Source organism: Aspergillus nidulans, chromosome IV, assembly GCF_000011425.1.
Source record: "Aspergillus nidulans FGSC A4 chromosome IV".
In the NCBI taxonomy this organism is placed as follows: Eukaryota; Fungi; Ascomycota; class Eurotiomycetes; order Eurotiales; family Aspergillaceae; genus Aspergillus; species Aspergillus nidulans.
The window spans coordinates 280,408-305,982 of NC_066260.1; the positions used below are offsets into that span (position 1 = coordinate 280,408).

The following is a 25,575-nucleotide window of genomic DNA, read 5'->3' on the forward strand; positions in this document are numbered from 1 at the left end:
CTAAAGCCGCTGAGAGGCGAATACCTCGCCTGAAAAGAGGCAGTACTATCGCCTATTCTCAACGTCCGGCCTCTCAACCCACTGTGTTTGTTTTTTGGAATCCCCTCTCTCATTTCCCATCATAGATCTGAGGCCAGTTTCTCGCAACTCCGAAAAGAGTGCGAGAGCATCATTATAGAGATGCTTAGGGCTCCACCCGTCCCGAGAGATAATAAAGGAAACAGAGTCCCAAAATTCTTGAGCTTCGTTCCACCCCTCACTTTCTTCTGAGTGGATACTAAGCTCATCCTCTGTGAAATGGATGGGACAAGGGAAGTCAAACCCCAGCCATTCCAATATCTGCAGCTGATTTAGACTAGGATTGACAAATTCCGAAATATCGGGCACACTTACTTCTCTATCCGGATTAAGGATTCCCTCAAGGGCAGAATATCATCGTCCCAAGTATCGCCAATAAAATGTATAGGTTCGCACCTTGTTCGACCATGATTATGATGGAGAACTTTATTCAAGAGAGGTACCTCCTTGGCAATCTGCTTCTCGTAGGGGTGGAGAATTATAGACTTGCTCATTTGTTCCCTTACTTTATTTTTGTCATCTGGCTCAAGGTCTTTGAAGTTCGCGGGAGCCTTCAAGACAATATCCCCATGATATTCAACCAGCAGCGGATGGTGCGCCTGGAGGATCAAAGGGGCAGCCCAGGTGCCTTTCCAGTCTATCACCTGGAAATACGCCCATCATGAACAAATAAATTTGCTGCATGGAGGTCCGTATGCCATATATGGGGCGCGACGACAGCTGATTCATTTGGAAGGAGGTATGGAGCAACTTTCAAGTACCGGTAAAGCAACGAAATATGGCTGCTGGGAGAATTCTGCGTCGCAGAGGCTACCAAGTGGTCATCCTGCAATTCCGGAACCGCATACTGTGTGATCCATTTGGACTCTCGAAGAGCTAAGGAAATAGTATAATCTTGCGGATGTTTCCCTTTAAGAAATCAGACAGAGACTGAACACCGGAAGAAAGGTACCTACATGTGCCTGTCTCTATCCATCGCTGCGCGTTCTTTGTTCCAATCAGCCCTCTCTGCAACCGGCCCGATAATGAATCGACGCATCACTGTGTTTTTGACATTCGCTGGCACATCACCAACAACTTCAGCTGTTGAAGCGCCCGGTATAGTCTCGATGGCATAGTACAGATTGCTCTAACTAGGTTTCCGTTAGTGATATGAATGGGGTAAAGTTCGTGGTTGCGGAGATCTCGGACTCGGCGTTCGGCATTAGCGCCGGCCCCTGTCATATATCCGAACATGGGATATATTGCTCACATCATACACTTTCCTCGCCCCTCTTCATCTTACTATCCCTTCACACCAGAAAGGCGGTCTCCAAATCCTTCACAAAAGAGAGTCAAGATGCATTCCCATTGCACCTACTACAACTCAGCGCCTTCTTTCGCCGGTCGAGGTCGCCGGTTCTTTCGCCAGAACTACATACGAGGTTTCAACCCTCGTGCTGGCGGCAGAGGGGGCTTGGTCAAAGTTGCCCTTGTTGGAACGGCCACCTATTTTGTCTGCAAGAAGATCTACCAGTATGACATTGTTTGGTTCGCTGATGGTTGTTCTGTTAAATAAGAAGCTGACTGCTGGGGCTTCATCGAATAGTGCCGGTGCGGAAAGCAATAATAATGTCAAGCCCTCGCACTAACCGCCAACCATCCTGTTTACCGAGCAAGGGAGTGACTCCCAGACTACGTGCATTCAGATATAACGTGTGTGATGCTTGCGGACTTTATTCTTACCAACGGCGCTTGTATATTGTTCATTAGATCATTAGGGTTCAAGAGTGCCTATCGACAGTCTCTCGCTATTTGTACTCTTGCATATATATTCACTTGCATATATCGAAATAGATCAAATGACATTCTTACTCTTCGAACGCCCATTAGGCTTGCAGAATCAAGATGGCAGAAACAGGGGCCTACGCAGAGAACCAAGCGAGCCGCCGAACCAAAAGCCTGAGGGTCTGCGACAGCCAGGACAGGGTGCGTACAAGGCATTTAGAATAGCTGGCCATACCTTACGCAATTGGGCTGAGTACATACGTACGGTCTAGTTCATCCCTATTGTACGTAGTGCCCCGATCCGCCTAGGCCGTGGTCACTGGTGGCGGCCTAATCAGGCAGGTACTGTACTTAGTGATAGACTGGCACGACAGACCGGGGGGCCCAAACGTCAGTAGTTACGGATTACACTGTTGTTTAGGTACGGAGTAGTTGAGCCTTTTGGGCTGAGGTGCGTACACGTGCTCGAGTACTCAAGAGATCCGCGGTGGCTGGATTGTTGGTGGATTGAAACATATATCATAAGGACCAGGCACCACGTAGATATTTACGATATATACATACTAGCTGTTAAGTCTCAACACGGGCATCGACGAAAATATGTATATCATCAATAGATTAGGTAGGGTTAAAGGGAAGATCTGGGTTTGCCCATAAAACGCTTTTACCCGTGCCTACCCGTGGACGATATAGTGTGCTTCAGGTGGGTTGTTTTGTCTACGTATATCTTTCTGCTCAAAGAAAGCAATTCTCATTACAACTGATCAGACAAAGAAACAAACTATCAGCTACTCCAGCTTAAAAGGCAATGCCAGAAGCCCTGTAGACGCTCAGTTGATATGTGATACAGTAATCCTGATAAACGCTGGACTCGTAGTTAGCACAGAAAGACTAGGTCAAGGGGAACGAACCAAAAAGCGTTGACATATCCAAATACACAGAAGAGAGGACCCTAGCTCCTGGGGCCACTATCCGGCTCATGCTCCGCTGTCTGGAAAGGGTGTGGGCTCAGGTACCTCTGAAGGCTGAGCAATGGACTCTCCCTCGAATCCTCACACACAGCGGATATTATATTGGCTCTACTCAATGCCATCGCTAGTGTTGCTCATTCTGGTACTTTGTCGAAAATCTGGGATTTATACTATCCTACCCCTGGATGTGACGGCCGAGAAGACCTCGGTATCGGCAGCGTGGGAAAACATAGTATAATTCAATCCAGAATAGCATGAACCGGGTTCTATTCGCTGACTCAATTCACAAATAAGGATTGCTGGGGACACCGATACTATCGAAACATAAAAGACTAGCGAGATCGAGATCAAATGCAGGATCCTACTTGAAAGTTTAGAAACAATTGGTCTTTTTGGATATTCATCCCACGGAATAGAAAACGTACCACTGGCTGTAGGGCAAATTGAGTAAGATTCGGATCAGGCAAACCAAGGGTAGCTTCAACAGCTGTGCTAGCAGGCTCTCCTGCCATTGCATTGCCAGGTATGCTAGCCATAGTTGACCGCAGCAGCGCATAGCACTCATGTAGACCCTGCTTTACAGTCTCATAGACAACTCGCTTTATGCATTGGTTCGACTCCATAGCACGGATCTGAGCCAGTATCGCTGCGAGAAAATTATAGCTTTTCATGTTGGGACTCCCAAGTGAGATGATCTGAAGAAGCTGGGTGAGAATGTGCTCAAGTATCCGAACAATAGGAGCACGAGTAGCCTTGGCAATTTCTTCTCCAGGGCCTAACAAAGACTGCTCGGAAGATTCGTCTTCCAGTTGAGTCACAATCTCAAGGCCAAGAACCGAGATAATGTCCAGCCCTAAGGGTCCCTTGAAGCTGCCGGTACCAGCGAGGATCATTTTGGAAAAATCGTCTGCTGGAATTGCTGGTAAATTCAAGCTATCAGCGTACGATGCAATGACCATTGCAGACTCGAGAGAGGCCTTGCGTGAGTAGAAGAATCGCGGGTCCTTTCGAGCTTGCACAATAAATGGCACATGGAGTGCCAGGATGTATCTGCGAAAATCCATATCAAGGAATCGTTTGTGGAATTCAGTGGGCCGCAATCCAAGACCTGACGGTGATTTCTTACAAGACTGTGTAAAATCAGCCAGTTTGCGACAAGCTTGTCTCATATCCGTGGTGAGCCGCAAGGCTTGTTGATAGGACTTTTCGCCAGGACTGGCTATGAAATGGACAACTTCCATACGAAGCTTGACCGAGTCTTGAAGCAACGACAGAAAGGACATATCTGTCCACTGCGTATGCGGCTTTGTTGGAGGGACTTGGTCTATGTTAGGACCGATGTCCCGATCATCCAGGTTGAGGGGTGGTCTCGGATCGAATCCTGCGGCAAAGAGGCAAGGCAGACCCGATTCCAATGCTGATTGTAAGGCCATTTCACGAATAGTGGCCCAAAGGCGGACACGCATCTCACACTCGAAAACAGATAAATTAGGGAATTTAGCAGGATCAATGTGAAGTCCCAATCGCATGGCCATATCGATTAGTGAGTTCGTAGAAAGCACACTTGACTTTCCCATGCGGCAGACTTTGTGTGCTGTCAGTAACAGGCAATATACTTGTAATCCATCTAGACTAGCTGTTGTCTCTTCCGACGGCCCTGTAAGCCACCACTGAGCTGAATACACCCATTTCGCCTTTAAGTGCGTGAACCGATTATCAATTCCACTAGTACTGTCTGGATAGAAAACAGTACCGATTGCAAGGATTAATACTAGCTTCATTAGGAATGACATGGGGGAGCTTTGGGGCTCCGTCCAAAAGGCTCTGTAACTTTCCCAGAAAGACGGAACATGCAGCACACGGTATATCGGCTCGAATGTGCGCAAATAGCATTGAACTAGCTCGTCGCACACAGGCTGTGACGGAATAGTATTGTGGAGATCAGGAACAGGGTCATCGAGTGCCACGGCTCTGTGAGATTTGATGGACTTTCGAAGGGCTCTGCATTCCTTGACCATATTTGTCAGATCCGCTTTCAGCTCTCTGAAAGAAGCTTCGGATTCTTTAGCATTTAATGATTCCACAACTTGAAGCTGCCGCTAGGTTAGTTCTTCGCACCGCAAAGAATAGGGCGTGCCATACTTTGTCCGCCTTATGGATCCAATGAGTCGGCCCAAGAAGCTTTGTCTTACCAGCCGTCACATTAAGACGCCGCGGAATATCGTTGACGGTTATATCACCATTATCATTTGTTCTCCGTGTCTGCCGTGGCGTTGCACTGAGCTGTTGTTCAATGTTGCGTGTTCTCTCGGTGAGGTCATGCAATGCCTGTTCCAGCCGCCTATCATCTCTGGGCAAGTGAGAGCCCTTCTCTAAAGCTGTCAATCGATCTCCAAGTGATTGCAGCCGATGCCGAATAAGAGGCAAGTCTACTTGGGATTGAAGATTCGTATCCCCGAGGTCTATCGGGGTCGGACGATCCGATGTTCTCTGATTGAAGGCCTCCGTGACTGGGCGCTGAGCAGAGCGCGGGGTGATGATGCTTTCTACACCAGCTGAACTTGGCGATGGACTCTTGTCACGGTACGAGCAGTGTAGAACAGATCGTGCGCGTGTACAAGGGCCACACGGAATGTTGCGGTCGCAGCGCACCTTTCGCTGTCGGCATTGCTCGCAGGATTGGGCTGGGCGTCTGCGCTTCCGGGGACCGTCCTCGGAGGCCATGGCAGATCTTTGGGTGGAGGCGATCTCAGTGCAAATAAAAGAACAAAGCTAAGGGGGCTCGTGTTGACATTCACCGTTGGAGAAATCACCGAACTTCGACCGGCACTCTGCAGAGGAGGACTTCGGTGTTCGGCTTTATTGGGTGGAGAAATCGGTCTTCGGTCTCCGATAATCGGAATAATTAGGTCCGACATCCCATCGCTCAGAAGGCGCACAACGATTGCCAGACCACAGAGGACAAATTTCCCTGAAGACCTACAGTAACAGTTATTCCGCATCCATTATGGAATTGAAATCATCTTTTGCATTTGGTTGCTGGTCTATGCCAGGTTCTCGCTTGACCTGACCGAAGGACTGACATTCTTCGCTCACCAACTCTATTTCCAACTTCAACCACGAAGTGAGCGTCCTTATGTCAACATTTAGAACCAGCTCTGGCCCACATCTGTGTTGATTGCGTCGATCCAGAGGGACGACAGCAGGGATGAGTAAAATGCGTTTGGCTGAGAATTCTGGAGCGAAGGGAACTTTTTGTCGTGTCTCAACAGTTCGACTGGCCAACGTCATTGGCGGGGAATGGGAAGAACGATCTGAGCACCGATCCTGAGTATTGACACAAGAAGCGAGGCAATTACTCTCTGGAATCAGACGACCAAGATGCAAATATCAAATTTTAAGGACTCGTGTATTTTTCAGTGCATTCATGTCCGAGCTGCTCTGCACCAAGTTGGATCTATTCCAACTGGACTGTTCAGAAATATACTTGCAGCGATTCCTAGATATCGGACCATTAACACTGGCCTAGATGTGAAGAGAATGAGCAATTGATGCTCCCAGACTGAAGCGCTTGAGCACTTGTCCATTTTATCTCTGGCAGTAGACTAGCCTAGAGTTAGTCAAGCAGAAATAAATCATTAAACTACTTATCTTTGACCCCTCATCGGCGGGGAATTACCCCGCACAGGCTCTTGGAGAAACGATAACGTCAACCACCTATAAAGCGGGTTGACCTCACTGCAACCCTTCGGTAACGTCCAGCCATCGCTAACTCCAGACTGGAAGCCTTCAGCATCATGTCTCTCGCTACTCTTGACGTACAAAACCCAATCCCTTCACTTGCAGTCGGTATCTAACGACTCCAGACCACCCAACACCCCAACCTCCCCGCTTCTTCAGCAACGCTCTTCTCCGCTAAAGCGACAAAAGCCCTTTCTTTCGAGCAGATTGCCCAGCATATCGGCCGTAACGAGGTCGCTACCGCCGCCATCTTCTATGGCCAGGCTAAAGCCTCTCCCGAGGACATCGAGAAGCTTTCGTCTCTCCTCGACATCGACCATGAGACCCTAAAAGCACAGCTCTCCGGCTTCCCCGACCGCGGCCGTTCGGTTGAGATGCCGCCAAAGGAGCCTCTCATCTACCGTCTTTACGAAATCGTGCAGAACTACGGGTATGCGTATAAGGCGGTACTGAATGAGAAGTTTGGCGATGGAATCATGAGTGCGATCTCGTTTTCGACTAAGGTTGAGAAGGAAACAGATGAGCAGGGGAACAACTGGGCAGTTATCACTTTGAGGGGTAAGTGGTTGCCTTTTTCGAGGTTTTAGCTGGAGAAATGAAGAAGGAATGATAGATAGAGAGGAAATGTATTGGGCAATATTATGGGATGTGTTTGAACAGGTTGCAATCGCTCCGTGTAGTTATCAGGCAATTCAATGTCTCATAATGTGTTAACCACTTACAAGTAAATCCATTTCTCCTTTGCTGTTGGTATTCAGGCAGCTGGATTGTTTCATGATGCCGTATCTCACCGGAATTCCCGCAGCTCTCGCACAGCCGGTATGAAGTGAACAAGAGGAGTCTCACAGCATTCTCACCTTCCATCATCTCCTCAAATTCCTTCCTTCTATTCATAATCTACTATTTTTCATATTACTCTCTATTTTCCTCATACGTTCAACTCCTATCTTGACTTTCACTCCGTCTTCTCGATCTGGCAACTATGCCCGCTTGTCCCAACCCCCAGCCGAAGACGGCAGCAAGCCCAAGGAACAAGATAAAGACTAAAGCGCCTCCGCGTGTCAAATGTACCTATCTCAGCTGCAACTTTCGGTTCCAGACAGATAAGGACATGAAGAAACACAAGACCGCCTCGTCTGAGCATGAATACTGCAACAAATGCGACATCGAGTTTGAGATGGAAGAACACCTCCTCCTCCACAAGATCAAGAGCAACAAACACATCGTCTGTCCAATATGTGGTATTGACTTTGACAGCGAAGGCGGCCGTGACCGTCATATACGTCAGGTGAATGTTTTTCCCCTTTCATGTTAACTGATGCCGATAGGGCTCATCGTGGTGTTAGTTCCACCGCTCAGCACAAAACCTCACCTGCTTCGGATGCAAAGCTACATACCGCAGCGCTTCTGGACTCATGCATCATATCGAAAACGGCGAATGCGTCAAGATCCGTTCACATCGTCTCCTTGTCGAACAGCAGAAGAAGCTGATGCGCAAGGAGGCTCTGGAGTTCTTAATAGCCCCAGCTGTCCCTTCGCTCGTCGACATGGATGAAGATGACGACGGCGGCTTAGAAAAAGAATACAAATATACTAGCTGAATGCGTCCAGCTCCCAATGGCCCGCAGCGACCTTAACCGCGAGGCGATACCCAACCAACCGGACAGGATAACAGCGAACACGAACGGGCTTGTCGACCGTCACTGGCCAAGACTGACAGAAACGGGACTGGAGAATAGGATGAGCGATCTCATGGACGTCTCCACCCCCACTGGCAACGGAAAGGAGAATGAGAGTAATAAAGGGAACATGCCGGCTGGATGAGTAAAGGACGCACCATACTTTTCCAGAGTTGCCAGCATCGAAAGCATCTGCATCTGTATCTGCAGCTGGAGCTGGGGCTGAATCGAAATTTAAGTCCGGAACCCTAGCCGCCTCTGCTCTTGGTTCTCCCCTGTTCGTTGGGATTTCTAATGCTGGAGTCGAGCTTGCGAGGATCTACAAGGACTGGAACCCAGGAAACTTCATCGACGTGTTCACCGGAGAATACGTATGTGCGTGCGGAAAGCGCTGTCTAACCAAGGAGGCGTTTGAGACGCATGTCCTTGCTGAGAGCCAGGGAGCACGCAGAATGCAGTACGTTCCTACTCGCCTATGTTATAATACCTTTACTAACGTTGCGCGGCAGGTGCCCTAATTGCCTGAAGATTTTCAAGTCTACTGCTGCGATCATCACGCATTGGGAATCCCCGAGTCTAAAATGCGACCAGAGCGAAGCTGATATGTACGCGCAGATTGTGGACGAGGTCAGCGGCGGACTGATCCACATTGCCGGCTACAATGAGGACGGAACGATAAGGTATGAGGCTAGCAACCTGGAATTGCACAAGACCAAGACAATTGGAGTGGCTCTAGATAGGATTGACTGGTGAAACAGCGGCTTGACGAGGGAGTCTAGCGGACTAACACACTCCAGCTCAGGCTCGTGGTGCAGTGCAGAATCGACATATCGGTCACAGGCACAGCCAGCCTTGAGAGCCATGGAATCGTGAAATCATGCAATCATTCGTGTTTCGTTGGGACTATCCCAATATTTCTAGCAACATGAAACAGGGTATAAAATAGGTATCAAATCCATCAAGCCAACGGTGTCATGCCCATGGTAGAGCTATCGTGACCAATTCGTAACGCCTGCCTCATTCTTCTTCTGCTCCCTTCATCATCTGCCGGGTATATGGTGTGACTATCAATCGCAGTCGCAACGCAACGGGGTTCGTCATCACCTAACAGCAGATCTCGCAGCACTCGAAGCAAGCAAGACCGGCGCAACTACCAACAACCGGTTAGCTTTATTCCGACATGACGCGGTGCAACTATCTTGTGACAAACTCACAGTCCACAGCAGAATCCACCTCCACCACCACCGCGCAAGTGCATCGACATCTCGTCTTGACGAGCCTGGAAAGAGAGCTTAGCGTGATTATTTCCACAGTGGAAGGTAAAGAATCCTAACCGGCTGCTCAGTGACGACGCCGTTCGCGTTCATGGTTGGCGCATTAGGAGACCCCGGCTGGATCATTGTGAGAGTGTTGGGGTCGAACTTAGGGTCCGCATTCTGGGCGCTGGACTCCTGCTTGGAGGACTTGAAGAGAGAGAAGACCATTTTGCGGGATGGATGAAGTCTAGTTGGGGTTTTTGAGAATTGAGATACGTGTGCAGGGGTAGTATGTTCGATGATGTATGGGAGAACGATGTCACAAGACGAGTAGTAACGTGCAGCCACTAGACTGAGGGAGAGCGGGATAGCCTTTTTATAAGGACGGTAAAGCTAGAGTAATAGTCAACAGCATTATTGAACTAAAAGCGACGAATGTGGCGCTGGCCGAACGGCCACGCGGTTGAAACGGCACAGTGGAGGGTCTCTTCAAGGATTCATGCTCCACTGGCCTTGGGCTGCTAGGGCGTTAGTGGATTGCGTACTAACCCTTGCGGGATTGACGGGGTCGAAGATGCGCTGGAGACACATTGATGATCCGATCGATCCACATGACATCGTGAGAGCAAGGTTTACGCTGGAAGTCGGGTGACATCACCCACTGTAGGGTACTCCGGAGTATAACCAGCAGCCCGAATATTGGAATCCATCAAAGCCTAATCCTTTAATTTCCTGGAGCAAAACCGTTAATCAAACAATCATTATTATGTGCAGCAAGCCTTGATAGGGCTGTAGGCAGCCAAATTTCGGGTCCAAATTTAGGAGCAAAAAAGTGGGCTAAGCTTCCAATAAGCTTTGCAGGTGGGGCTCGTTCGCTGAATTTTGGGGGAATATTGGACACCAAACTGCCAAACTGCCAAGTTCAGTGTCAGCAATTTCAAGAATAACGAAGCTGTTTCGTGAGGGGTAGTCCAGTACTAAAACTAAACAACAGTAGATTTGCAGCCGCGATTGTGGATCAAGCTCAGGGGTAAAATTACCATTGGTCCTGTCAAAACGTCGAGTCTGCTAATATCCGGAAAAAACCCGAGATTGGGGGAGCCAAGCCATCTAGGCAGAACATTCTTTTGATCTTCTTTGCCGTCAGCAGCTGGACTTGGTGATGTAGTGATGAAGATCTGAGGCTTAGTTGTGGATACAAAGCGCGGGGCTCCAATTGCTTATAGAAAACTGCTAATAATAGAATTAATATGTACAATAGGCTGATTGGTCTTGTTCATCAACCGTCTCCTTACGCCTTTGACATCAAAAATCTGCGGAGTCCTCAACCACGCTCCTCACTAGCATGCTCTTTTTGACCCTGTGACTGCCTGACTCGGTCTTACAACTGAAGGGTTATCCTTCACCATTAGCCGGTCTATGGATCGGGTCCGTCTACATACGTTAGTGTATGAGCGGCCAGTTCACGGCATCTTTTTTTTTTTTTTGGACCAACGTAACTCTTTGTTAGGGGCAAACGGGCGTTCATGTAGCCAGGGCTTGTTGAGGACACTGGGCACATGCAATTCCCATTCCCTCCCAAGAGTCCGACTCTCAGGCGGATGGCTGTCCAGTGTCATGAAGGGTAAGGGCGTAATAGGAATGTATCTTGAAGCAACCGTCAGCATCGGCCGGTCTGAGAGAAAGGAAGCATACCGTCAACGGTAATGGTGAGATTGAAAATAGAGACGTCTGTTCCCAGCCCCTAGCCCACTGGCATGCAAGAAAGATAGTACCCTTGGATGTCACTGGTCTTGTTATTCCACTCACGCAAAGTGGCTTGTAGTACGTTGGGATTCAGTCGAGATATACATAAACTCCTCCCGAAATTTGGACACAGGAATGAAAAGACGGGATCCAAGAGTAGAGATCATCCGACTGATTTATCCCACCGCAACGCCAACTCCTAAACATACATATCATACACCCGGCTCGACTATATAATACACAGAATAATGATACAGTTTTGTACTTAGCCCGACCATCTCACTATTGCTTCTTCCCCTCACTCTGGTCTTTGTCATTTTGTACCCCATCCTTCCCTCCCCAAGTCCAGACATCCCAAATATGCTCGCGGATCAAGTCCCCATACCCCTTCCCCGCTGCAAGCGCCTCCCTCTCCTCCTGAATCCTTTTCTCCTTCCAACCCTTCTCTTCATCGCCCATCCAGAGCGTCTGCAGCATACCGCGATCCTGATCCCGCCTCGCTTTCAGCATCTCCATCTCCTCTTTCGGCACACCCTCCTGACCCATCCGCTTCTCCCTCTCGGCACGGATGCGCGCCTGGATTTCGCGTGCTTTCTCACTCGGCAGGGACGGGTTATGTAAACTGGTACGCGAGATGCGCGATTCTAACCGATCGAGAATACTCCGGCCCGTTCGTTCGCGGGTGATATGGTTTGCCGAGGCGGCAAATGCGCCGGTGAGTAGGACGGTGAGGTGGTCTAGTTTTCGGGGCGGAAGGGCGATCAGTATAGGTGCGCCAAAAAGAAAAGTGTAGGCGGCGTAGTTTTTGAACCGGGCAAAGTCGGCATCGCGGTTAGGGATGGTAGCGGTTGTGTGTTGGAGTTGGAGTTCGGCTTGGGTTTGTGGTGTTGGTGCTGGTTGTGATGGTGTTTGGACAGCGGGTTCTTGGTCGGGCATTATGTTTTGAGCCTGCACTTCCACTGCGTTGGGGTCTGGTAGTTGCAGATATACAATTGAGATTTGTGGATCAGCGCGATGCCGTCTGGCGCGTTAGTATATTCGACGATAAAGGCAATGGAGTGATTTTATTTGCAATGCGATCGTCAAGGTGACTTTTTCTGGATCGGCGGTTCAGACGGCGGGAACAGGCGGAGAAACCACGTGACAGCTATCTGTACTGCTTAATCGGGACCGCATAGGCATGCAATTAACTACGTGCATGCAGATAACTACGTGGATAATGCGGCACGTCTATGATTAGAATGGACATTTATTGATTGCAAAACTGGGCGAGAATGATCTCGTTTCGCCATAAGGTGTCCTTAACGGGCAGTACGTACACTCAGATGCTAATTTGAAGCCGACGAACGCAACCCTCGAAAACTGGTGTTTATAGGCTACAGCCTTATGCGGCGCAAAGCATGCTTTGTGTGATCCAACAGAGAAAGCGATCTCAGATCTTCAGGGATACAAGTTGTATCCCAACGTCGTGTTCCAGGACAAATACTCAAGAGGCGATGATCAACGCGTTTTCGGGCGACTGGTCAATCTAGATAGCAATCAAAAGACACTGGACTCTCTTGGCTTCCAGCATAGCTTGTGAAACATGTAGACATGACTTCTTTCCGCCAATCGCAAGAACAAAATGTATTTCTCGTTCATCTTGGCGAACTTTCGGGGGGTCTGAATACCTTCATCACGGAGTGTAGAGTCTAGACAGCGACAGATACGATTCCAACACTTCTGCGCCATGGGGACAACCAAGTCTAGGTTAAGGTGTTTAATGTAATGGAGACTTGATAGGCGGGCCACCATTGCTTTGACATCAGAAAAGACTGGAGAGGGCCTGTTTCCAGGTAACGTCGGGTTCTGGGCGGTTATTGAACCTAGTTCACGAAGTTAGGTCTTAAAAAGGTGCAGACCAATTGATAATGCGCTGCTCGCTTACTGTGACGGGTAGATTGGTGGAAAGCGCATGCTTTGTGGAAAGCCGTGCATCAGCTCGTAAGATGGAAGCAGAGCATCTATGTAGATGAACAGTGCGGCGACCAGGGGTCGCTTGGAAGGAGGGACAGAATCATTAGCGGGAGAGGAGATGAAGTTCGATCAAAGAGTGGTATGGGTGTTGATTTCCTCAAGAGAGGCATTTGAAGAGGCAAGTCCTACACCAGGAGAGTCAAGCTAGAGGCTCGTGGTAGCTACCGTACTGCCTCAGCCTGCAGGCATTCTGGCCATGGCCGAGAAGACTCCTCAATCTAAGTCCAGGTGGCCGACCCTGGACGGTGATAAGCCATGTGCCGACTGTTGTATAGAATGCAGTTGACTCTGGAGAATCTTGGGAGGAAGGATTTGCATGACTCCATAGCCTGCGTGGTTATATCAGAATTATCTGAGTCGTTGCTCCCTTCTACTTACGTATACAATATGCTTCCTTACAAAGCAGAGAACGACATAAGTCATACCATGAAGTCTTTTCCTTGCCTTACCAGGCCTTCCTCCAATATGTCTGCTTATTTCTTGAGTTCGTTTGGTATTTAAAAGACTAAATGGTTTATTTAGGCTGAAGAAAGAGATGGTCCATGGGCTCAGGACTGCTCTTTCTCTCGCACCCAGAACGCATCCATTTTCCAAAAGACAGGAGACTCTCCTATATCCTTACGGTTACCCTGGTAGAAATGGGGGAGGCAAAACTTCAGATTTCATAATTCATCACACAATTCATCATGGAACATCAACGCTGTATGATACAATATCAATTCCACCCACAAATCCTGACCATAGCCGTACCCCAGCGACCTACGCCGGCAACACTGCCGCCACGACAGCCGCCATCAACGCAACGCCAACACCGGGCTTCAACATCCCTGCCGCATCATCGTCATCGTCATTCACGATATCGTTCCATCCATCCTCGATCTCATCGCCAATATCATCAATTCCATCCCCGATCCTATCGAAGATATTCCTATCATCGTCGTCGTCGTCATCATCCCAGCGACAGTCCTCGCCCTCAGGACAACACCCCCAGACCCCGTTATCCCTCTGACATTCTTCGTCGCTCGGACACCCGCCGTTTGCATTGTCTGGACAACAGTTGTAGTCTTCATTTACACAGGCATTGCCGCATCGTTTCTCGTCGCTGTCGCAGACCACTCCATCGTCGTCCTGGGGAGAGCGGGCCAGAATATACGCCGAGGACTGGCGAGCGACGAGTGGCCGCATGGGTGACGGGCTGCGCTTAAGGATAGAATTGTTGCTCTCTGCGACGAGGTTTGGCGTTGCAAGAGCTAGAGGGGAGAGAAGGAGGGCGATTGGGATCGAGGTGAGCCGCATTTTGATTGGTAGTGCCGATTATCGAGTGTCAACGGGCTTGATAGATAGTCGATAGTATTGTGGGTGGAAGTAGAGTCTCAGATTACCACTTCTAATAGACACTATAGCTGCTCAAGTGTGTTGGTTGGAATGTTTTTTGCTAGATGATAATTTCAGACGATTTTGAGCGCGGCTACAAAGTCCTTATATAGGCGGAATCGCCATGTTGCACCCACATACATATCGACTTCGATATCGGCAATATAGAGTATAGAAACGGCAATACCCAGCGCCGGACGCCAAGCGGGCAGTGCCCGCCACGTTGTGCCGCAGCGTCGTCGCCAGTGGACGACGTCAAGTGCTGACCCCGGGCTGTCGAATAAAAATTCCCTTGAATCTCGTATAGATACTCTTGGGACCCTGACCTAGCTGAACGGTGCTAATCAGGCGCCAGTTCTAGACTGCATTTGGTGGGTTAGAGCGCTGCTTGAATTAAGGTTGGGGCTGTGTACAGGGGACAGCACGATAAGGCTGTGGGTTGGCTGGGATGGTAATCCAAGTTTCTGCCTGTGGCTTAACTTCACTCCAACTGACTGTTTGCGGCAATCACTGTACCATACAGTCCTAGAGTTTCCTGGATGTTAAACCGTAATTTTCAAGTGCTGACCCAGGATTAGTGCTGCCTACTTGAGACTCATCTATAGGTCAAGGTTGTGTCTGTCCTATGAACTTACTCCCTCCCACCATGCATTATTCCAAGCTTGTCGATACGAGCTGAATATGAATGAGCAGGATCTTGACCGAGTTGTAACTATTCGAGTTCTCTGATAAATATGCTGGTGCCTAGGTGGGCATTGCTCGCTTGGCGAACTTCGCCTAAGCGGTTGAGCGGGTGAATTCATCGTATACCGAGCGCAAATCCCGGATGCAGTGGGTTTCCGCTAGTCGCAGTCAGTCGGCGCATAGATAGGCCATTGCATGGTTGGGATGGCGGAGTACTAGCATATCGAGCCATGACTGGGTCGTGGAGGGGATTTTCAGGAATACTAGAGGACAGATTCAATGACCGAGTAGATTGGCTATGATTACGGTAGCAAGCTGCAGATATAACTGGAGATGCATGTTTCTACTATCACGAAGCTCTGTGTACTGAGGCATACAAATATGTACGATACTATGGGCGTATATGCTTTCTACAAGCTACGCATACACCGAGTGTAATAGTCTTACGCGAAGGAATAGTGCTGTCTTTAATACCTTACATCACATTCACTCACCATACATGAATGATTCATACATACATAAAATGCAATCTTTAGCTGCATGATTTATCAACCCCCCCATTTGGGCATTCGCCAGGGAAACTTCCAAGTCAATGGGCAATTTATGCTGGTCACCGCTTGGTAAAAACCTCGCTGGGATTGTGAATCGAAGAGGTGTGTTCGGCCCTCTTAGGATTTTGAGAAGACGGGTAAATATGCAATGAACTATTTCTTTGGGGAGAGGGGGGAGTTTTGTGCATCACTGGAGGGCCGCGAACATATAATATGACAGGGACATCAGACGAGCACCACGAGCTGCCAGCTCAGAGCTCAAGTCTGGGGTAATGAATAGCAAGAGCTTGCAAGTCCTGCCTCCTTCGGGGGAAGCTCAACAAAGGCAGGCCGCTACCTCCCTATATCCACCTCTCAACGTCGCCGAAAGAAAGACGGGCTTCTTCATTGTGCTTCTCCTCCAGGTTTATTTTGGCCTTTAATTCTATGTATTATATTTTTGTTCTTTTCTCATCTCAAGCATTCACATCGAACTGGACCTTGCGGGCACGGCAGGGGACCACATGCCTGCTGTTCCTGGTCGGAGGCTGATGCAGGGAAGGTGCGTCGGTCATAACAGTATCCAAATCGATGTTCTGGTTCTGTTCCTCCTGGAAACGGCGTTGTTCTTCCTGTTCACGACACTGTTTAATACGCTGGATCTTTCTCCATTGGTCCCTTGTGTAGGGGAATGGCATTCCAGTCATGGTCGTGTCGTTATCCTGCGAAACGTTAGTTAGAGTCGCATCGGACTGACGAGACTCACTAAATCAGTAAGCCTCTTCACGGGGATAGGGCCAGCGCGCGGAGACACGCCCTTTCTGGGCTCCTGGTATTTAACGCAGGGGTGAACGACCGTGGTAGGATGAGGTGAGGAACGGATGCCATTAGGGTTGGAGGCATACGGGAGGAATTGGTTACTCGCGCCCTGATGCCGGTTAGCGGATCTATCAGAAGGAGGGTGGTTGTGGTTGTCAGTGGAGTTAAGACAGGGTTGGGTTCCTTGACCCTGGGCATGGGGGTGAGAGGCCGTGCCAGAAGCAGAGGGGTTGCGAGTATTAAGAAAAACGGGACGGGACTGGTTACCCTGACCCTGGGCACAGGAATGGTAGGCCGTGCCAGAAGTAGAGGGGGTGCGGTCCTTATGGTAAAAGCGGCGGAAGATATTGTGGTAGGCCATGGCCGAAGGCAGTGAAGTGGGTGGATTAGAAGTATTAGGAGGGGAGTAAGATAGCAGTGGCAGGAGAAGATCTTCCTTATTGAATCTGACAGGATTTAAGCACTGAAAGTTGTCAAGGAATATGAAAAGAAAAAAGAGAGGTAGACTAGGACGAGAGCACTCTTATAAAACCTTCTTAAGACGGCCTACGGGGCAGAACGGGATAGCACGGGGCTATATTCCATTGCTGAAGAGTCATAGTTTGATTTCTGTCAGGAATATACCGGGATAGGGTTTGGTTGGAATGTCACTCCGCTGCCATGACAAAGCTTAATCCTCGTGGAAATTGTTAACGCTGCCCGAAAACGTGCCCTAACTCCCGTGGATGCATGCTGATTTTTTCCAGGGGACGGCTCATTTTCGTCTTACCTCTTCCTCACGTACCAACCTGCTCGTTGAGTTTATACCTTTTCCTCGGTTTCGAGCTGGCTAGCGACGATGTGCTGACATTGGATGCAAGACTGTCCCGATCTCGTTTGCGTTTCTCTGGCTTCGCATCACGCTTCCGCCGTTGCTCTTCCTTAATCTTGAGCCGCCGTTGCACCTCGTCCGAGATGTCTTCGGTCTCTAGCGACACGGGCATTACGTCCCGAACGTCCTGATCAGCGCCGGGCATAGCCATATCAACGCGTTTGCGCTTTGCTGGTTGGACTTCGAGAACTGGCAGCTGCGGCTCTCTTACCGGATCGATCTCGTTCGAAATCCGGTTGCGCTTCTTCCTTTTACGAACTGTAGCTTCGTCTACCCTAGACCTAGAATCACTTGACGGTCTTGGGCCTGAGCTAGAGCCGGAGCCGGAGCCGGAGCTTCTAGTAGTGCCTGTACAGTAGTTAGATAACCATCCTCTACTTTCCGTCGCCAAGTAAACAGAGCACTGAACTCACGCGGTACCTTTCCTAGTGTCAGCAGCCGTACCAGTCCGAGAAATAACGCTAAAACGCAGCGCAAGACAGGAACTTACGATATGTCTCTTGACACCTTCGAACTGCATAACCAGTTTTTGCGTCCTGTCGATCATAGAGGAGATCAGTCGGTAGGCATCGGGATCTGATGAAACCTGGCCCTTAAGAGATCGGAGCATGTTCAAATGCGACGACAGGACGGAGTCATGCTGCGTGCATATCTATTTGTTTAACGAAGTACCGGATTAGCGCACGGCGACTTGATTCGGAGGCTGCTTAGTAAAGTGCGTTGCCAATTGTAGTCGACAAAGCCGTGACTCGGAATGGGAGTTCCGTTGGGTTAGGCCACTAAATAATGACTTCATTCACGCACCTGAGGCCAGGAAAGACGGAAGTCAGTCCCGCGAGTGTTATCATTACTCTCTCTTTCGTCGTCAACCCCATCAACTGTAGGGTTCAGCGGTGGATTATAGGGATTTGGGGACATTGTGAGTGAGTGAACAGGATGAGATGAAGTTGGGTTAAAGTTCTTCACTGAAGTGTTCGCTGTGGCTTCGATCTCCACGCCAAGACCCCGCCGACGTTACCGCGACAATCACGCACGGGCCAGCCAGATTGGAGTTATGCCAAGTACCGAGTGAAGACTAATTGAACTAGGATAGTGTATGATATATAGGGTGAACAAGTACTATATTTTAGTCATATCCATACGGTATATCCCAATGCGCCAAACCGACCAACGCCGACCCAATATTATTACAGAAATCGTCCATGGTCACCAAGCACCGGCATCAAAATCAAACCTTGCCAGTTCCTTTTGGGCATCCTCAACATCCTTCTTCGCCTTCATCCGCATGTAGAAGATAGGACAATCTCTCGACGAGCAAATAACTTCGCAGTGAAGACTGCCTTGGCACCGCTGACACTGCGTCCACAGTCGCCCAAACCTCACTTCCAGGTCCGACATCTTGTTCATACTCTTAGTATATAGCTCGCCTAGGCGAGGGCGGCACGATTCACACACTGCCCCCGCCATTACATCCTTCCCAGTAAGCGGCTTCTTGCAGCCGAGGCAGGTTTGTGTCTTCTTAGTGAACTTCATAAGTCCTCCCATAGTCGGTGCACTATGGCGATGGACCTCGTGTGCTCACCATGAAGCAGTTGGCCAACTTTTCTTTCTCCTAGTATAGGCTCAAAAATTCGGCCAAGCGGGTTTGCAAGCTGATTATCGAGATAGTACCTTGTGTCAATAGGGATGTTGTTCTCGAGGACATAGATAGGATCTTCCGACTTCTCGTAGTTCTTGGCACCGGTGCCTTTGACAATAACGTAGGCAACACGGTCGCCTAGCGTAGGAGCAGAACCCGCATCACGCTTTCGCATCCGTTCTGCGAGCTCAACGTGAGCTTGTTTGGCGGTATAGGAATCCTTGGTCAGAGCTTTCGTGATCACCAGCTTCGACATGTCGATCTTGTTCTGCAAAAGGTCGGATATGGTGTCTTTGACATATCTAAAGGAGTCAGTAAAGAACGAGGAAAGAGTCGCGGAGTACATACTCTTGAGCGGCTTCGACGTCACGGTCAATCAAGATTTTGTGCAGCACCGTTTCAATCACGTTTTGCACGAGCAAGCAGTTGTCTCTGCGAACAGTCTCAATACCCTTCGTATCCATCTTGTCATACTTCTTCGGGTTCGTCCAGTATAGACCTGCATATCGTTTCTTATTGATAAGAAGATATGGGAAGTAGACCTTTTCGAACTCGAGCTTGATCGGCTTGATGAACTTTGATGATACGTATTCGGAAGCTTCTTGGCCAAGTTTCATGGCCTCCTCAAGTTCGGTAACGCCGAATTTAACCATGACCGAATCAGTATCACCATAGATGACCTTCGCATCATGAGAATAACCGTTCGCAATGGTATATCTCGCCTCGACCTCCTGCTTCGTTTTCTCAATCATTTGACGACCATAACTGGTTGTGCTACTCGCGATGGCAAGACACGGCAACTTTCCCACAGTAGCTCCAGTAAGACCGTAAACACTGTTGGCGCTAACCTTCAGAGCGAGCTGCCGTCCGTTCAAGACGGCTTTCTTAAATGGGTCCGTCTCTTGAGCCAGCTCTTTCTTGGCCTTCTTTCTTGCACTCAGCAATTCCTCCAGAATCTGGGACAGAAGACCTTTTCGCACTTTAGGCGTACAGAACATATCACCATTTGGCGTGACAATGTAGTCTTCATCCTTCTTCATCCCAGCGACACTATTCTTATTGAGTAAGGTCGTGTAGCACAAGTTGTGAGCTTGAATAATAGAAGGATATAGAGAGGCAAAGTCAAGAGTTGCAATCGGCACGTCGTAATAATCGCGAATGGGTTCAATGACAGTAGCACCCTCGTAATCTTGTTCGTCCGTTGATTTCATATTTGGAATGACCAGTTGCTGTTGCAAAGCTTTCCGATAGAGCTGACTGAGGAACTTGACTTGTTGCCCACGGGAGAGCAAGAAATTGAAAGGGACACCTGTAACTCTCGCCATTTCAGTGTAGTTGACAAGACACATCAGCTTGTCCATTAAGCGTTGCGGTAAATATGCGTCTTTCAAACAGTAAACCGCCAGGCGACGTCTCGAATCCGGCGTTCCGTTATAGAGCTCAGTAATCATCGTATGATGCACGTCCTCTTTCTGCTCGCCTAGAAATTCGTACGAGACGGAGTTGAGCGTGTAACTTCGCAGATTGTGATCTCTTTGAACTAGTTGCAGAAGATCTAATTGCAGTCGTCCGTTGGTGTTCGTTGCCTTCGTGTCGCGGTTGCCCATCTGCTTGCTGGAGAAATTTGTGTCCTTCGCTTCCGATCGCATGCCATTGAGTCGAGTCCAGTAAGGGAAATTTGTGCACTTGAGATGCTTTGCTCTATCCAAAAGATACGGAAAATCGAAGTTGGCAATGTTGTATCCAATAATGACATCGGGATCGACCTTTTGGATGAAATCCCGCCAAGCCATAAGCATTTTTTCTTCTTGTTGAAATTCCAGAATCTGGGTATTAACGATCAAACTGCACGTGTTCATTACAAACACATTGCGGATAAAGGGCTTCGATTCTCCGTAGCGGGTGACGACATTGGCGATCTGGATGACAGGGTCGTGATTAGGTTCCGGGAAAATTCCCTTACGGCCGGCACATTCTATATCAAAGGAGAGGATCCGCAAAGGCGCCATTTTCGCCCAGTCGCCAACCGGAGCATGCGATATTAGACTGCGGTAATCAATGCGCGCCTCGAGCTGGCAGTTGGAGACCTTGTCCTGGGGAGCAATGAGTTCGTACTTTCCCGCTGGTGCTTCGACCCATGACATTCCCTGAATATCCGTATCAATCATAAACCTGAGCAGGTATTGAATATTGTCGAAGGTTAGTATACCACCATCAGCATTTGTCCACAATCCTTTGTAGTTGACCGTCTGGGCTTTTGTTTCAAGAGCACTTCGCAGCTTGGAGATATGTCTTGGCTCCGTCACTGTGATCTTCAAATAGTAGCTCTTCTTGTTCCCTTGAAAGCCATATATATTCTCTCTCATCGTAATTTGAACTGACTGGATGACGGGAGGAAATTGCCCAATCTTGCTCTCTAGGAACGCTCGGTAGGGGTCGCAATCCTCTTTTGTAAAACCAACAGGAGCGGCAATATACAAATAGTGCTGAAATCCAGTAACATGGAGAAGTACTGACTGGCCAGCCTTTTGGGGGTCAGAAAAATATGAGAGGGTAATGGAGCAGGCGAGGGCCATACCTCTGTTACACCAAACAGCCTGATAGCTGGTTTTCCCATCGTTGTACCCTCCTCCGCATCAATCTGTTGGAAACAGATATTGTCCTTCGTAGGGTCAAACTCACCGAGCGGCGGTCGTTCCCATTGTTGGTCCTTTTCCGAGTTGTTCTCTTTTAAGCCGCTGATATCTTGCGTCAGTTTCTCGAGCACCTCCTCCTCAAATTGACTTTTCTGCTGACTCGAACCGACTTTCCTCTGTCCGTTCGGGGCCCGAGGGCTCGGTTTAACCGTATTCTGCATATCGATCTTGCGCTTCTTTATTGTGTCGGGAGAATTCACGACACCGCGGGGATTATTCGAGGCGTCGCCGAGAACCCGCTTCTGGGGCATGACAATAGCTTCAGTCATGATGAACACTCATAGACGCATATATAATACAATTTGTGGTGCACAACGCCGACAGACACCCTTTGCTGCGATCGCCTGGGTTGAACTTGGGATGGGCGATCTGGGGCAGAACAATAATTTGGAGGCGTGTCTTGGTCGCGCTTGACGTGACCTGACGCGTAGAGCGGTGTCACGTGAGCGCGCACATCGTCGGTCCCGGATCCGACACTTCTCCAAAACCAAGCACTCGAGTTATGATGCTCTTACCCTATTCAACAAACTGAGTTTTCAATCTCTGGTAGATAACCTCAATATATTGCTGCGCATAGGACTTTTCGTTCAACAAGTCTCCGTCACCCATACAAACACTACGATGACGTCATACGTCAGGAGAATATATTGATTGAAGTTATTGTCGGAAATCCAAGTTGACTGATGTAGCCACGCTATCCTTTAAACACCTTTGATTTCTGCAGAACCTATATACTATATGGCCTCGTGAGTCGAATATATGTTATTGTAGCAATGCAGGGACTCCCGCTCCAAGCGCTCCATATCACACCCGCGGAATCGACTGGGATCGAGAGCTTTCCTTACCACTGCGTCGAGTGTCTCACCCTTGATCATCTGGGTCAAGAATTTCGCTGAGCCAGCTGCGTGGGTGACCCAGACCGCTGCCGCTATGTAAAGTCCCTCTGTTCCTGGGATTTCTCCAACCAAAGGCATGTTATCAGGCGTCATCGAGAATAAGCCATTGAACTTTTCTCGAGGAGCCAAATTCGTCTTCTCTGGAATGAAACGCAAAGCCCGGTGGAGTGTCGTATCGAATTCCTCGACCCAGTTCCCAACGGCGGTTTCGTTTGGTTTCTCGGCTATAGGTTTATGGTCGTAAGAACCCAAGCCAAAGAATGGGCCATGATCCCGAACATAAACATGGTGTTCAGGGTACCTTACGAATGGGGACTTGTAAGGCTTGGGCTCGCGGTATTTCCCATACATATATGGGTGTGCGACGGAAATGACTGGTATAGGGACTTCAAAATCACAGAGGTTCCTCGCCCAAATGCCAGTAGCAAGGACGACTCTCTCAGCGGGTATAAATCCTGAAAAGGTCATCACTCCTTTAACGCGACCGCTACCTCTGCAGACCTCGGAGACGTCTCCCTCGACAAATTCGACTCCTCTAGCGCGAGCTTCGGACTGAAAGTAACCCGTGATTGCCGCAGGGTTAGCCGTTCCATCTGCTGGGAAATACAGCGCCGAAACATTGTCGCCCTTCACTAAATCATGGGCCATTTCTGCCGCCCTCTGGGCCGAGATCAGCTCCGCCTTGAGACCTCTTTCACGCGCTGTTTCGAGCCTCCACCTCAGCTTTTCCACTCCGGCAGTACTTGTAGCGACCTCAAGACCTCCAACCTGGTCAAATCCCCCTGGAACCTTTAGGTATTCCCCAACACTGTCAATTGCCAGACGAGTTAACACCTCGGACTCGTTAAACTGGCCGACAAACCCTGGGGCATAACCCGTTGAGCCGTTAAGGCGGGACAAATCACGTTCGATAACAGCCACCTTTTTACCGTCATTCGACAACGATAAGAAGTAGGCCAGAGCAGAGCCTACAATGCCGCCACCGACGATAACGACATCGTAAGTATGTTGCGTGGCCATGCTCCTTTGTTTTCTCCAATTTCTGTCCGAGGAAATCCCCAGGTTCTTAACGACACCGGGGCGAAGCTCGCATCTTAAACAGATGCCAAGCCAAATACGGCAGTTGCGCACCCATTCCTCCACGTTGTCCATAACCTGTTAGATAACGAGCGGCTATTCGCGGACGGCGGGTCCAATCTATTTGGGTTGACTCATCCTGGCCGGCTTCGGAGTTCCCAAAGTACGTCCGGCGAGGGTTGTGGTTCCGGCTGAATACGAGGTGCGTTCCTAGTACTATCTGCAGTTGGTTGCTTATCTGGTCCAGCTTTCAGTTTATGGACTCCGAAAGGGCGAAAAGATTGTCGAACGGGCATCCAATTCTCGAATCCAGTCAAGTTTTGAATATGCCATCAACTTGCCATGGTACTTGCAAGTTATTAGTCTCTACCATTGATTGTCTGCTCGTTCCCTCGTTCCAAGCTCGACCAACACGTGGTCGTGGCAACTTGGAGACCACAACCTAAGACGGCATAACTTTACTTGCCTTAAGATTGGTGTATTAACAGATATCTGGTTATCTATGCATCCTATGCTACGTGCGAAAGGAACTTGCTCAAATCTCAGCGCATGTGCTGAATAGTATGAGGTCTCAGATTAGCCAGGCCTCTTGTCTCGAGGTTACCGCAACCTATGACACGCATCGACAACGACATCTATTGTACGAGAACCGCCGCAAAAGCTCCAGCGAGGCCGCCCATGAGCAACCAACCGGGGGTGTTGAAGGTAGCGGCGCCAGTAAACTCCGGGTCGGACGGGGTGGGGGTGGTTGATGTCTATTGGAGACGGCAATTAGCGTATAGCTTTCTCAAGGGAAGCGCAAAGACTTACCGCGCTACTCGGAGAGGTATGGGTGACAGGAGTGGTTGCTGTAGGGATGACAGAGGTTGATTTCACAGTAGTTGAGTCGGCCGTTATCTCCGTTGATGAAGCGCCCTCCGAGGACGATCCTGCAACAGTGCTGGTTGACGCGGTCTCGCTTTCGGTCTCGTTGGAAGTGGTAGTTTCAGTTGCGGTAGACGCACTGGACGGGGTCGTTTCAACAGGAGTCGCATCGAGTCCGCAGTTTTCGGCAGCAGAGGACACAGAATTGCCGTAGTATTTCCAAATGTCATACACCAGGGCGCAGTCCAGACAATCGCTCAGCATACTCTTAAAGTTACTGGAGTCGCAATAGCCATCCGAGCGTGATGCCGTGATTATACCGCCTAGTTGGGGCCGTCTGTTAGAACTGCGAAGTTGACAGGGGATTAGAGTACTTACCGCAGTTGGCGTGACATTCGTACTCTGGAGTGCCAGGTGCCTGACGCTTGCTCAGGGGCACAAAGTCGGGATACTGGAATGCAGCAACAGAAGCCACAATACAGGCAACAGATACGACACTGAAAGCTCTCATCTTTGAAATATAACAAGGTTTTGCGCCGATGATTCCAAAAAACTGAATTCGTGGGACTGAACGCTGAGGATATTTGTGATAGAAGGCGGCCTTTTATGCAATTTCAGCCAGCAAGGGGGAAACACTATCAATCACTTCCGATTAAAGCGCCGAGGCTAACTCCAATGTCGGACCAGCATTTTTCTGCTCTGTCGATATTAGCTGTCTTACTTGAGCCGGGGTGAGGTACAACATCTCGTGGTAGCCACAGCCGACAATTGAGGAGACAAATGCCTCAGCTGTTTAATTGGACGGCGACTCCCAGTGTTGTCTCCACTCTCCATCTTATCTGATTGATATCCGAAACCGGCCATCAGCTTG

General features: G+C 49.2%; 11 protein-coding genes across 11 annotated transcripts, besides 1 other annotated feature; 2 read left to right on the plus strand and 9 right to left on the minus strand.

The window, feature by feature from the left end:
- Window positions 1–25,575: part of a sequence feature (contig 1.127 1..138927(-1)) that runs on past the window's edge.
- ANIA_07333 (uncharacterized protein) lies at window positions 581–1,602 on the minus strand (the record flags this gene model as incomplete). Its single annotated transcript, XM_675510.1, has 6 exons — window positions 581–583; window positions 927–954; window positions 1,035–1,205; window positions 1,364–1,397; window positions 1,439–1,491; window positions 1,592–1,602. 6 exons carry the CDS (start codon window positions 1,600–1,602, stop codon window positions 581–583), a joined length of 300 nt encoding a protein of 99 aa, XP_680602.1.
- ANIA_07332 (uncharacterized protein) lies at window positions 3,100–5,540 on the minus strand (the record flags this gene model as incomplete). The annotated part of the gene is made up of 3 exons (XM_675509.1): window positions 3,100–3,177; window positions 3,242–4,869; window positions 5,009–5,540. 3 exons carry the CDS (start codon window positions 5,538–5,540, stop codon window positions 3,100–3,102), a joined length of 2,238 nt encoding a protein of 745 aa, XP_680601.1.
- cyn1 (putative cyanate hydratase) lies at window positions 6,614–7,157 on the plus strand (the record flags this gene model as incomplete). The annotated part of the gene is made up of 2 exons (XM_675508.2): window positions 6,614–6,661; window positions 6,764–7,157. The coding sequence occupies 2 exons, from the start codon at window positions 6,614–6,616 to the stop codon at window positions 7,142–7,144; spliced, it is 429 nt and encodes a 142-aa protein (XP_680600.2). The 3' UTR covers window positions 7,145–7,157.
- Window positions 7,540–9,109, plus strand: ANIA_07330 (putative C2H2 finger domain protein; the record flags this gene model as incomplete). Its single annotated transcript, XM_675507.1, has 5 exons — window positions 7,540–7,845; window positions 8,169–8,352; window positions 8,408–8,693; window positions 8,746–8,916; window positions 8,995–9,109. The coding sequence occupies 5 exons, from the start codon at window positions 7,540–7,542 to the stop codon at window positions 9,107–9,109; spliced, it is 1,062 nt and encodes a 353-aa protein (XP_680599.1).
- ANIA_07329 (uncharacterized protein) lies at window positions 9,106–10,200 on the minus strand. Its single transcript, XM_675506.2, has 4 exons — window positions 10,042–10,200; window positions 9,571–9,885; window positions 9,451–9,515; window positions 9,106–9,386 (listed from the first exon to the last, which is right to left on the minus strand). The coding sequence occupies exons 1-4, from the start codon at window positions 10,108–10,110 to the stop codon at window positions 9,341–9,343; spliced, it is 495 nt and encodes a 164-aa protein (XP_680598.2). The 5' UTR covers window positions 10,111–10,200; the 3' UTR covers window positions 9,106–9,340.
- Window positions 11,415–12,174, minus strand: ANIA_07328 (uncharacterized protein; the record flags this gene model as incomplete). The annotated part of the gene is made up of 2 exons (XM_675505.1): window positions 11,415–11,437; window positions 11,541–12,174. The coding sequence occupies 2 exons, from the start codon at window positions 12,172–12,174 to the stop codon at window positions 11,415–11,417; spliced, it is 657 nt and encodes a 218-aa protein (XP_680597.1).
- On the minus strand, window positions 13,894–14,671 carry ANIA_07327 (uncharacterized protein). The gene has a single exon (XM_675504.2). It carries the CDS (start codon window positions 14,548–14,550, stop codon window positions 14,014–14,016), a length of 537 nt encoding a protein of 178 aa, XP_680596.1. The 5' UTR covers window positions 14,551–14,671; the 3' UTR covers window positions 13,894–14,013.
- On the minus strand, window positions 16,319–18,451 carry ANIA_07326 (uncharacterized protein; the record flags this gene model as incomplete). Its single annotated transcript, XM_675503.2, has 7 exons — window positions 18,337–18,451; window positions 18,023–18,184; window positions 17,946–17,952; window positions 17,446–17,880; window positions 17,212–17,248; window positions 16,609–17,107; window positions 16,319–16,564 (listed from the first exon to the last, which is right to left on the minus strand). The coding sequence occupies exons 1-7, from the start codon at window positions 18,448–18,450 to the stop codon at window positions 16,319–16,321; spliced, it is 1,500 nt and encodes a 499-aa protein (XP_680595.1). The 5' UTR covers window position 18,451.
- ANIA_07325 (DNA-directed DNA polymerase delta POL3) lies at window positions 18,739–22,136 on the minus strand (the record flags this gene model as incomplete). Its single annotated transcript, XM_675502.1, has 4 exons — window positions 18,739–19,109; window positions 19,274–19,473; window positions 19,520–21,696; window positions 21,750–22,136. 4 exons carry the CDS (start codon window positions 22,134–22,136, stop codon window positions 18,739–18,741), a joined length of 3,135 nt encoding a protein of 1,044 aa, XP_680594.1.
- Window positions 22,567–23,783, minus strand: ANIA_07324 (NAD(P)/FAD-dependent oxidoreductase; the record flags this gene model as incomplete). The annotated part of the gene is made up of 1 exon (XM_675501.2): window positions 22,567–23,783. The coding sequence occupies one exon, from the start codon at window positions 23,781–23,783 to the stop codon at window positions 22,602–22,604; it is 1,182 nt and encodes a 393-aa protein (XP_680593.1). The 3' UTR covers window positions 22,567–22,601.
- Window positions 24,476–25,215, minus strand: ANIA_07323 (uncharacterized protein; the record flags this gene model as incomplete). Its single annotated transcript, XM_675500.1, has 3 exons — window positions 24,476–24,595; window positions 24,651–25,027; window positions 25,083–25,215. The coding sequence occupies 3 exons, from the start codon at window positions 25,213–25,215 to the stop codon at window positions 24,476–24,478; spliced, it is 630 nt and encodes a 209-aa protein (XP_680592.1).

Coding starts and splice junctions, on each gene's coding strand:
- ANIA_07327 (XM_675504.2), bottom strand. CDS start 14,550: ATGCGGCTCACCTCGATCCCAATCGCCCTCCTTCTCTCCCCTCTAGCT.
- ANIA_07329 (XM_675506.2), bottom strand. CDS start 10,110: ATGTCATGTGGATCGATCGGATCATCAATGTGTCTCCAGCGCATCTTC. Junction 9,516..9,570: donor GCGTCGTCACTGAGCAGCCG/GTTAGGATTCTT, acceptor CTCTCTTTCCAG/GCTCGTCAAGACGAGATGTC. Junction 9,387..9,450: donor GGTGGATTCTGCTGTGGACT/GTGAGTTTGTCA, acceptor GGTTGTTGGTAG/TTGCGCCGGTCTTGCTTGCT.